Source organism: Echinops telfairi, unplaced genomic scaffold, assembly GCF_000313985.2.
Source record: "Echinops telfairi isolate 266 unplaced genomic scaffold, ASM31398v2 ScPeMD7_7420;HRSCAF=8458, whole genome shotgun sequence".
Classification (NCBI taxonomy): Eukaryota; Metazoa; Chordata; class Mammalia; order Afrosoricida; family Tenrecidae; genus Echinops; species Echinops telfairi.
The window spans coordinates 17,259,338-17,270,424 of NW_022111320.1; the positions used below are offsets into that span (position 1 = coordinate 17,259,338).

Below are 11,087 nucleotides of genomic sequence, written 5' to 3' on the forward strand. Positions count from 1 at the left end.
ACCAAATAGATTATGGCTTCAGGTTGGAATCTAGTCCGGCTCTGGCTAGACGCTGGCTAGACCACTGTGGCTGTGTTCCACCAGAGTCACTCTGCAGCCAGCTCCCAGGGTCTCTTCATAGATCTAGTTCAATATCCCTCCATCAAACCTAATCTAGACCAGTCATGGCAACACCAGTCAGCTGGGGCTCCACCAGGTCTTTGACACCCCTTCTTGGTCTTCTAATCAAGATGGACGTTCAGAGCCTGGAGGGGAGAGGGTGGTGCCGGCCCAATCTTGCTTATTTCTCAAGAGTCAAGCTCCTCCATTGAAGCTGTCAACTTCTAGTAAGAAGTGCCATCTCCCCAGCAACTGGGCTCTTTCTTCTCAGGACGGTGGGCTGGCCTGTTGACCAGCCTTGGAGCACCCAGTCCCCCAGGTTTGGGGCCTCAAGGGGAACGTCTCCTAGCAACTTCAGCATTTGCAACTCCATCCTTGCAGGTGGTCTGGAGGAGGATGAAACGAGTCTCACAGCACCCGGCCCCCACGGGTGCAAGATGGGGAAAGGCTGGTGAGTACAGGGAAGCACCGTGCAGGCTACAGAATCCGGTGCTGCTGTCAGTGAGGCGCTGGCCTGCTACCCCCAAGGGTAGTGGTTCAAACCACCAGCCACTGCTCTGAAGAAAGATCAGGCTTCCGCTCCTCTATATAGTTACAGCCATAGGAACCCTATAGGGGGTCAGAACAGACTCGATGGCAGTGGATTTGGATTTGGAGGGCTCTAAAGTCTGGAAAGGACCATTTGAAGGAAGAATTTTGACCATGGATTTTGTTGTGTGAGCAGAGAGGGTCACCTGTGCAGAGAAGCAGGAGGAAGGAGTCTTGGCCAAAGTGCCTCTGCTGCTCCTGGGCAGGCCCCCTCCCTGCCACTCTATCCCCCGCCCCACCCCCACCGCAGAGATGAGCAGCTCTGGAAGAGATGAGCCCTGTGCATGGAAGGACATAAAACCAAAGTAAACTCACTGCCATCGAGTCGGTGCTGACTCATAGTGACATTATAAGACAGGGTAGAACTGCTCCTGTGAGTTTCCGAGCTGGTAATTCTTTACGGAAGCAGAAAGCCTGGTCTTTCTCCAGCAGAGCCGACTGCTGGTTTCAAACTGCTGACCTTGCGTTGAGCAGCACAACACATACCCACTATGCCACCAGGGCTCCCGTGGAGGTGCACAAAAATAACTGACACCCCCCCACCCCACCCCCACCCCACGGAGAGCTGGGAAGGCACCTGGATTTCTACAAACCACACCTCAGGCTTTCCGCTGGCTTCTAGAACAGTCCTGTTTTGCAACTTGGCTTAAAGAGCAGTTGGCCTGTCTTTTTTAGGTGATGTTAAAAATCTGGTGGGGAGGGGGTTAGAAGGAGTGGGGTGGGGAGGTGCTTCTTTCCTGAGCTGACAGGGCTGCCAAGCCCCACCCCCTGCTGCTGGCTCTTCCCTAATGATGGTGCCTGGATCAGAGGTGGTCCTTCAGGGCGGAGGTGTATTTGTGTAACCACAGGCCGGCAGGTAGGCTAGTTAACTGGTCCTCTCTATTGCCAGAGGCTGAGAGGGAGGTTGGCCAGCTGTGGGTGGCTGAGTTATTTCTGAAACAGGGCTTGGATAGTGGGGGCTGAGAGATAAAAAATGTGAGGGGTGCTTCAGGGGCACAACCCAGGGGAGACAAGTCAGAAGGCTTCTTCTGAGGGTGCCTCTTGGAAGGGAAACCTGTGGAAGGGGTGAGTCTGGGTCCTGAAAGCAGGAGCAACAGCTGAGAGAAATTGCACTTGTTCCCTGAGCCTTAGGGGGAGAGACTCCCTGGAAGACAATGCGGTCCTCTCCCCACTCTGCCGGAGCCTGGCCTCTGCCCGGCAGGCGGGCGCTCAGAAGACAGAGGAGCATTGAGGAGGGTGCACAGAGGCCCACACTGCCCCAGCTCGCACACCCACCCGTTACTGCCAGCCTATGAGCGGGGTGTCTTGGCCGGTAGCCTACTCTATGCACACAGGTCTCTGGGGCAGCAATGGACATCGAGATGGGGGCCTGAGCTTCTCTCAGGCTCCAGTCTGGGGTCCTCAGTTTATTCTTGTGGCTGTAGAGAGCCGGAGACACATGTGTGCCAGCCCCCACAAGGGCGCAGGCAAAGGACCATTTCCTTAAGGAGATGGGAGCCCACATTCTAAGTTAAGTAGAAAGTGGCCGGGGGGCAGATCCTGGGTGATTCCTAAGCCCTGGGTACCTACAGATACGTATGCTGTCAGGCAGATGACCAGGGAGGCGGTGATGGCGTAGGGGATGGACGTATTGGGGTTCTTGGCTTCTTCTCCCGTGGTGGCGATGATGTCAAAGCCAATGAAAGCATAGAAACAGGTGGCTGCTCCTTGAAGCACCTGTATGGAGACAGCATTCGTCAGATTCCGAATGTCAGGACATCCTGAAATGTCCCCGCAATTGCCTGATGTCCTGCTGACCTGACTGGTGGTAGAGGGGGCTAACATGTTAGCCGCAGGCTAACATGGCACCACAGTGCCTCACGCCTCGGTTTTCGTTGCCTCAGCTGTCTAGATATTAAAAAACCCAACAGACACACCAAACTCACGGACTTTGAGTCAATTCTGACTCACTGTTGTCCCACAGGACAGGCTAGAACACCCCCGTGGGTTTCTGAGACTGGAACTCTTTATAGGAGTTTTGTAGCGGGTGGTTTTGAACAGCCAACCTTGAGGTTAGCAGCCCAACGAGTAACCATTCTGCCAGCAGGGCTACCTTTCTACCTATGGGGCTGGACAATCCCCAGGGTGATATACTGGCAAGAAAAAGAATTATGCCCCAATAAAAACTGAGTCATTCAACAACACATTGCTCGACTCCAATTGGCCTTAGTGCCCCTCCCTTCCAGAGCTGCAGTGATCTAAAAGCCTCTGTCTTTCAGGAGGATACAGGGGCTTGGTTTTTCCTGCTGTCTCCTAGTGGCTTATGCATTGGACTCACCGTGAGGTCAGCGGTTTGAAACCATTTGAGTGAGGATGGGAGTGCCTTTGGCTGGGTTGGGTTGGTTCAGCAGAGAGGTCCAGCATCCAGTCACCTCTGCCTGCCTGTCTAACAGGGGCTCGTGCGATTCCAGGCGTGGCTTGGACTTTAAAAGACATCTTATCCTTTGTTTTCCCTTTTAACGCATTCTTAATTGGTTCTGTATTTTTCGTTTAATTATTCTCTCCTTTCTTTTAGATTGGAAAAAAAGAAAAAGGAGCCACAGTCCCTGAGCCAGTTGTACAGAGATTGTCTGACAACCCAATCTTCTGTGTCACGTTTCACCGAGAACACAATCAAACTGTATTTTTAAAAATGTCAAAAACTCGGTGAACACCTTGGATTGAGGAATATGTTGCTTTCTTCTGAGAATTCCTTGACATTGAAATGAACTGTCTCCTCAGTGGCAGGCTCACCGGCCACTGGTCATCTAGGGCAGGGGTTAGCAAACTTTTGAAGAGTCAATCCTGTCCCTCCCCAAAATTTAAAAGCGATTTGAGTGCTATGATGATATATACATATGTATACATATATAATATTTTTTTGGATGATATTTTTTACAAACAAACGAAACCATCATTATTGGAAAATAGCCTTTTTAATTTTCCTTCAGAACCACGCATACGTATTGAAAGAACCCCATCTGGCTCGAGAGCCGCAGTTGGCTGTCCTGAGTTGTAGGGGACGGCAGGAGACACATTTCAGAATTTGGGGATGCCAGCTGAGCGAGCTCTCGCCCCGGGCCAGGCAGGGCTCATTGGAGAGTGTGGGCCCCGTTTTCCCCTTTCTCCCCACGACTGGCTTATAATGAGGATATTCAAAACATGTAACCAGTAGATCCTCGGCCCCCAAATTTCACTCTTACCATCCCCGCTGATTTAAATAATAATACCCATGTAGGAAATACTAGAATCCACAGAAGGTGCCCTGGTAGAGTGTCACTCACTGAGAATCCACAAGCTCTATGACAAACTCAGAAATCCTAGAACTTCCAAAGCCGCATGCGCTCATCCACCTAGTCCCTTTTCCTTGGCCTGCATTCCCTTCACGCAGGGAGTCTGGCCCATTGAAGGCAGGGGCCCTGTGGCAGGGGCTAGGGAATCATGACATCGATAGGTCCCCTAACTGAATAATAGACTGTCCTTCAGTTATGACTGCGGGTGACTAACAGCTTCTGTGACTGTCATCTACTTACAGCTAGAGATCCTCACGTCGTACCTTGCAGATATCTAGAAATAGCGATGCACATGGCTACTTCCAAATTAAAATAGCGATTAGACATAGATCTTAATATTTGATGAACTAACGAAGAGGCACCCAATAGTGTGCTATATCATAATTTAAAACTATTTTGCTAGCTGTACTTCCATAGACTTGATTCCTTTGTAAATTCAATCGTACCCCAGTGCTTACTTAACCCCTCAGTTCTGGTCTCCTCTGCTATCTAGCTACGGGGCTGGATCATTCTTGTGTGTATCCCATGACGATAAAAAGAATTAGGCTCAAATGAAAACACAGCCCTCCACAGAATTTTACTGCTCTACAAGCCACGCGTGCCCCTAACTTCCAGAGCTGGAATCATAGAAAAGCCTTTGAGACCTTCAGATTGTCTACTGCCTTTAATGAGACATGATTTAATAATTACGTTTTTCATTAAAATATGGCTATCAAACGGGGTCTCTAGATCTGAGCCGATTGCCAAGTGGCCCATCGTACAAAACATTTAAGCCCTTGGTCTGTTTTAAGAACTGGAGTGGAAAGGGATTCTCAAACAGAAGCAGCTCCTTCGGCTGCAGACTGTTTTCACGCGTACAAAGCCCTTTGTTTCAGGGCGTGGAAGGGAGGACTCGCCTACAGACAAGGAGACAAGACAGCTCGCACCTCATTGCATCTGGAGCTTCAGGAAGCGTGCTTGTTTTTCACTTGTCTAGAAAATGCTTCTGGTCTTCAAGACTGGACAGATTGCTGGCACTGCAGAATCACTAAACTGTCTTGATTAAGAAATGCCTTGCTTAAAGACAGATTCCAGAAAAGATGTTCTGTTTTTTCTTCCCTTGAAAGTGCTTGCGTGCGCGCACGCACACACATGCACCCCTCTTCTAAATCACCCAGTGACCCGACTGAAGCTGCCTCACTGCCAAGTTGAGATGATCCAAGGCTACAGCCATGCTGGTTTGTTGAGGCTAGCTCTGCCTAGAACTAACTCACTGCTGAGGACAGGAGGGTCGGAGGGCTTTTCAGAAGCACTCCGATGAAAACTGCCCTTCCAAAAGGGGGGCATGTCTCTGAATCATGCCGTGGGAGGAATGGCTGCGACCTGGGGGTGTTTAATTGGAAGGAGAGAAGACACAGTAGAGGCAATGGAGGTCACCCGAGGGAGTGACAGTTGAAGTGGAGGCCCCCTGTGGAGCAGCAGAAGGAACCCCAGAGCAGGTTTATACACCTGGCTGGTTGTGCTTGGGAGTGCAGGCTTTGTGGCTTCGTAGACCCAGGCTGCTTCTGCCACGCATTGGCTGGGGGACCCAGGACAAGGCCCTAACCTCTTGGAGCTTCAGGTTAGCACTTAAAAGGAGATACTAATAACACTTAGCTTATAGGCTCTTACGGGGATTAGATGAAATCATACAGTAAACTGCAGTCCTTAGAATACAGTAGAGGTCCAATAAGTGGTAGCTCTTGACATGATGCTTATTATTGCAAGTTTTTCCAGACAGGTTGGAAGAAGCAAAATCTCTCGCGTATTATTCTTATTATTGAACCAACACATCGTTTCTAAGTGCTACCATGTGGCAGGAATTGTGCTGAACAATGTTGGAATACTATGACCAGCAAAGAGGACTCTCAGCTTGACCTCCGGGGGTTGGGAATCTGGAAAATATCAGAAAACCCCACATGTAACCTGGACTGTGGTACTATGCAGCACAAGATGAATACATGTCTGTATTGCCTGTCAAAACACCAGTGGAGAGTCATTTTCTAAATGAGTAAAAGAAGAGGCAGCAATTAGTGATAATGACTGGATACCAGAAAACTGACTGTGATCAGAGTGGAGAGAGACTAGCTTTCCAAAGCAAAAGGCTGTTGGCAGAATGTGGGGCTAAGCAAGCAGTTACGGCTGAAGCAAGACTGGCGAGATCAAAGGAAAGAAGGCAGGCGCTCCGTGGTTCTACTCCATTCAGCAGGAGCAGAATCCACTGACACGATTTCGGCGGAGGCCCGATAGGCAGGGAGAGGGAGAGGGCTAGGCAAGAGCGCAAGCGGGGTTCAGGGAGTCAACGAAGGGACGTAGGGGTGTGAGCAGTTGGTGACAATGCCGAGTTACCTGGGTAGTCCCCGGCCTACAGGTAAAGCGTGGAATGGTGGTGGTAGAGTCCAGTGAGTCCTGGAGGTGTGGAGCAGGTACTGGCCAGAAGGAGGTGCATGTGTAGGGGGACCTAGCCCGTGCCAGAGACATGGTGTCAAGGCCAGAAGGGAATGAAGAAGAGAGACCCTGGCCTTTCTCTCTTCTCATTTTCTGATTTCTTGTTAGTATCTCCTTGGAGCTGAAGCCAACAGGGAGGAACCAGCTCTGGGTCTTGGAGGGACTAAAACAGGGCATGAAGGGAGGAAGGTGGATCTGCGGGGGAGAGGCAAACGGAGAATCACTGCTGACCACGGGCAAACAGACCCTGGGCTAGCAAGTCATGGATCAAACCAGCAGCCCAAAGAGAAGATAATACCATTGGCAAAAGCAATGAAACAAAGCCACAGCACCAGTCTATTTGCGTGAATTTGAGAGTTTTCCCTCTTTGCGAGCAAATGATCCCTGATTGGCCATATTGCAAAAGAGCTACAAGATGGCATGGCTTCCCACTTCAGTTTAGCCAGCTCTCAGGTCTGGCCACTGGTATTTTTTGATCGCGAGACTCTGCTGGGCATGAGAGCGGGTGCAAGGCGAGGATCTGTGAACGAGGCTGCTGGCTAAACCGTGCTTGTGTGCCTGGTGTTTGTGTTCCTTGTTCATGATGCTCATGGCCACCTAATGTCTTACAGTCGTCAAAAAATAGCATTGCCTGTTTAATTTGATGACACACACAGAACTTCCTTCCCAAAGCAGTACTGGGGCGGCTGCTCAGACAAGGGGTCCAGATGGGCCCTTCCCTGCGTGTACAGCTGTTCAGGGAAGCAGCCCTTGCTTCTTCTGTGGCTAGAGGGCAGCTGCTTAATTAGTTGTCAAAAGCCATGTCACTGGTGGCCTGCTCCTCAATGTGTGAGGTCCCTACAAGCTGCCCCCCCGCCCCCCAGCTACTGATATCTGAAAGGCATGTGGATGAAGTCTTTCGCCCATGTTTTGCTTTGGCCAGCCTGCCAGATGCCTAGAAGATAATTAAGCCCTTTTATTTTTATTTTATTTTATTTTTTTAAGCCCTTTTATACAATTCGCTTCCAAGGTCACAAGACACAACTCCGACTTCAATGGACTTTTCTACCTGCCTCCTGTCCCAGCTCCCTTAGCAGCCTGTCCAAAGTGGCACGGACAGGGAAGGTGCTAATGGGTTCCAACCAATGGGTTCAGATGTGGAAAATATGAGACAACAACGTTGTCCCGGGGAGGCGGTCCGCGTTCCCTTCAAATGCTTGCTAGGTTCCATTGTCCTGGGGGCTATTTGTGCTGGTGGAGTATCATGTTTGGTTAGAGAAAAACCATAAGATATCATCAAGAACAAATAACATAAAGGGAGTACACATCCAACACCGTGCAGGGGCTGAGGCCCTGCAGATGGAAGCCGGGTTCAGCCGCGGGCCAGCAGTTACTTGATATAGGGGAAAATGTTTGTTTTTCTTAAGCTCCGGGAGACCAAAGAAATAGTTGACCCAGAACCTGTAAGTGAGTAAACCATTCCTTAAGATATTTTCTTTGGAAACAAAGGATTGGCGCAGGGGGAAAAGTAGGGCTTTGGAGAGGACCACAGCCGGAGGACACATTAACCCTTTCTAAAGACCCCAGAATTCTGCTCATAAATCACCCCCAAGAGTTCTCTCACTCACTGCCACCGCGTCAGTGCTGACCCATAGCGACCCACGGAGGGTTTCTGAGGCGGGCTCTGTTTACTCGAGTAGAAAGCCCAGTCTTTCTGAGGAGCTGATGGTGGTCTTGAACTGTCGACCATGCAGATCGTGGCCCAGTGCGTAACCACTACACCAGCAGGGCTTATAAATCATCCCCAACAGTTAAAGGTCTACACAATGTTTTCCTCCATCCTGGCTACACAATGTGTTCCTCCACCCTATCTACTTAAAGGGGCTAACGCGTCAAGTGGATTTGAACGCTTTACCAGCCTCCTTTCAGGGGTAGGGGTCAATTTCCCTATGGAGGGAGGCAATTCATGTCACGCTGCCAAGTGTCAGCATGCTTTTGTTGACCGTTGGCGGGTAGCAGCGTGGGGAGTGTGTTTATGACCCGGATGGAGGACATGCTCATGGGAGGACATTAAATCAAGAGCTGCACTCAGAGTGGCTGCACCAGACGGGGAAAGGGACCGGTAAACAAACCTGAGAAAGCACGCGCTCAGGCCAGTTCACTAGGGGGGAGATGCACTATGCAGAAATCCAAGGCGTGTCAGGTAGAAAAAAAATACCCAAACAAAAAATAATCCACATCGTCACACTAGGCTCAGATGACACTTTGGGTCGCACCCACCAGGACACACATCTTGAGTTTCCTGCAGTGATGCCAGGTCTACGACATGCCCCCTCCCCAAATGTTCAAAATCCCAGCTAAGCTTTCTTGATAGTCAAAGACGAGCCTCCTCTGAGTGGTAGGTTTGGGTTGGAGGGCGGTCAGTGGGCACACTCTGACGCTGGGGAGCGGTGAGTAAATACAGGCTTGGGCTCACCCAGGAGCGGGGTGGGATTCTGGCTGTATTACTCAGGAGCTGGGTCTGTGGCCTTCATTTTCAGTTGATTTGAGGTCAGTGTGGAGATCACTGTAGTTATCCTGCACGGCTGTTTGTGAGGATGACACGGAAAAGACACGGGAGAGAGCGCACATCGGGGAAGGTGGAATGCCAGGCAGGAGGGCAGCCTTCCTCTCTTCTTTCATGCCTGACTTTCTCCCGTCTTTTCCATAAAAAGCTACTGAGAACTTGGGGAGGCGCAGAGACCTGAAGTCCTTAGGGCTTTGCTGGTGAGCTCCTCCCTTGGGGAGGTGGACCTCTAACTGACAAGAGATGTGGAGCCCCGAAAAGGAAGAGATCTGCAAAGAGAACAGAGTCTTCAGAACAAAACACTAGGAGCGAGGCGAACAGTTTGGGGCAACGTTTCCAGGACAGGTGAAGGACATTTACCCCGGTGCACACAAACTCTTTCCTGTCTTGACGTGGGCCTACAGGGAAGAACGTGCCTTGCCGGTGAGCTGTTGGGAGGATTTTGAAAATGAAACAGGAGCTGAGTCATTCTTAGAAACTGTCACATTGCTTCGACAGGATGTCTTATCAAAGTCTACTCAGGCTAACCCATGTGTATGCCACTCACGCTGGGCCAGGCACACGACACAACAGAGCTTCAAAAATGGTCCTGGAAAATTGCCATTTCCTTTTCCTCCCTCATTATTTTTTAACCCCATTTTCCCACGAAGCTGCCCCCTCTTTCCTTTTAAGGAAAAGAGAATAGACCAGTTCTTATTGCTCCTCCAACTATGAGGTACTATGGCTTGTGAAAAATAGAAACATCCTCTCAATGACCCTACTACTCTTTTTCCTTAAAAAAAGAAAATCTCAAAAGGGAATGGTCGGGGACACAAGGTACTCAGCGTAGGGGAAGCACCAGGTCACACTGGCCTGGGGAGACATTTCAGCCTTGGCTTTGACCAGCTAAGCAAGGCCAGATGCAATTATCTGGCCCCCCTGAATATTAGCTTCTCCTTTGTAAGTTGGGGATAACAACACCTGCCTTCACATTTTATTATCAGAACTGAATGAGATGATTTCCATGAGGGAAGCAATAAATGAGCACCAGCGATTACCAACCATGACAATGTGTACCTTAAAAAGCCACAATTTTATTGTTCTGTGCAAACATTTGGGACAATTCGTTTTCCCACCTGATAGACGAGAAAGCCTAAAAGCAAAGAAGTTAACCGATGGCCGAAGTCTTCACAGTACGTTCGCGACTCACTAGATTTCATATTGTGAAGAAAATGCTGAGAACATTTTTGTGTATTCAGATGAAAACTCAGTTGAGTTCCGGGAAAACATTCTTTTCAGTCTGATAATTTGTTGTTTTTCTGATGTGATAGGAAAGGAACAATTTGTATCACAAGAAACACAGACTTGGGGATTCAGAACGGGGTCAACAGTATTTCTTTGTCTCTTCTTCTGGTTTGAACCAGTTTCAGCATTTATTCATTTCAAGGAGAAGGGATGAACTTGGTGGTTCTGTGGAATTCTTAACAGATAAGCAAAAGACTAGCAATCTTGGCATATATTGCCTCCTTTGTGCTTATTTCTCTGCATTGAACAGCATGGCTTGGTTCAGAATAAACAGAAGTTATTTTGAGTGTTCTCCAAGATTGATTTCTGATCCCTGGATATCTTGGAGGAAAACCAGTCTAAGCAAAAGCTAAAAATGCAGAACTGATTCAGTTCTGGACTTACTTTCTGCTACCAGTCTCCGGCAGGCTCTCCTCTCTGGGCCTGCATGTCTTCACCTGTTAGTGAGGGGACAGGATAGGTGACCTTGACCTCTGAGATCCCTCCCTGCTCTAATTCTCTGATTTATGTTCTACCATTCAAAAGAGAGAGAGAGAGAGAGAGAGAGAGAGAGAATGTGCTGGTGAATTCTCACAAGCATTTTTAGCTCTAGTAGAGGAAAGAAACAAAACAGGTGAAATTTAGACCCACTTTTCAGTGTAAGTGCTTTGCCTCTGTGGCTTCTCTGTTTTTCTTCAGCGTAAATGGCATCTCTGGGAACGCCTCTCCACCACTTCCTTTGGTCCCTCTCACTCTTTTGCCAACCCCTGGACCAGGGCAGGGCAACTTTTAAATTTTATTTATATTTTTTTTTT

General features: G+C 49.2%; 1 protein-coding gene across 1 annotated transcript in view; it reads right to left on the bottom strand.

Annotated features, from left to right (window-relative positions):
• Nucleotides 1-11,087, bottom strand: part of SLC7A14 (solute carrier family 7 member 14) — a 152,363-nt gene that overhangs the window by 25,237 nt on the left and 116,039 nt on the right. Inside the window, exon 5 of the mRNA XM_004704084.3 lies at nucleotides 2,257-2,403. Within this exon, the coding sequence (XP_004704141.1) occupies nucleotides 2,257-2,403 (147 nt within the window). The remainder of the gene's footprint in view (nucleotides 1-2,256; nucleotides 2,404-11,087) is intronic.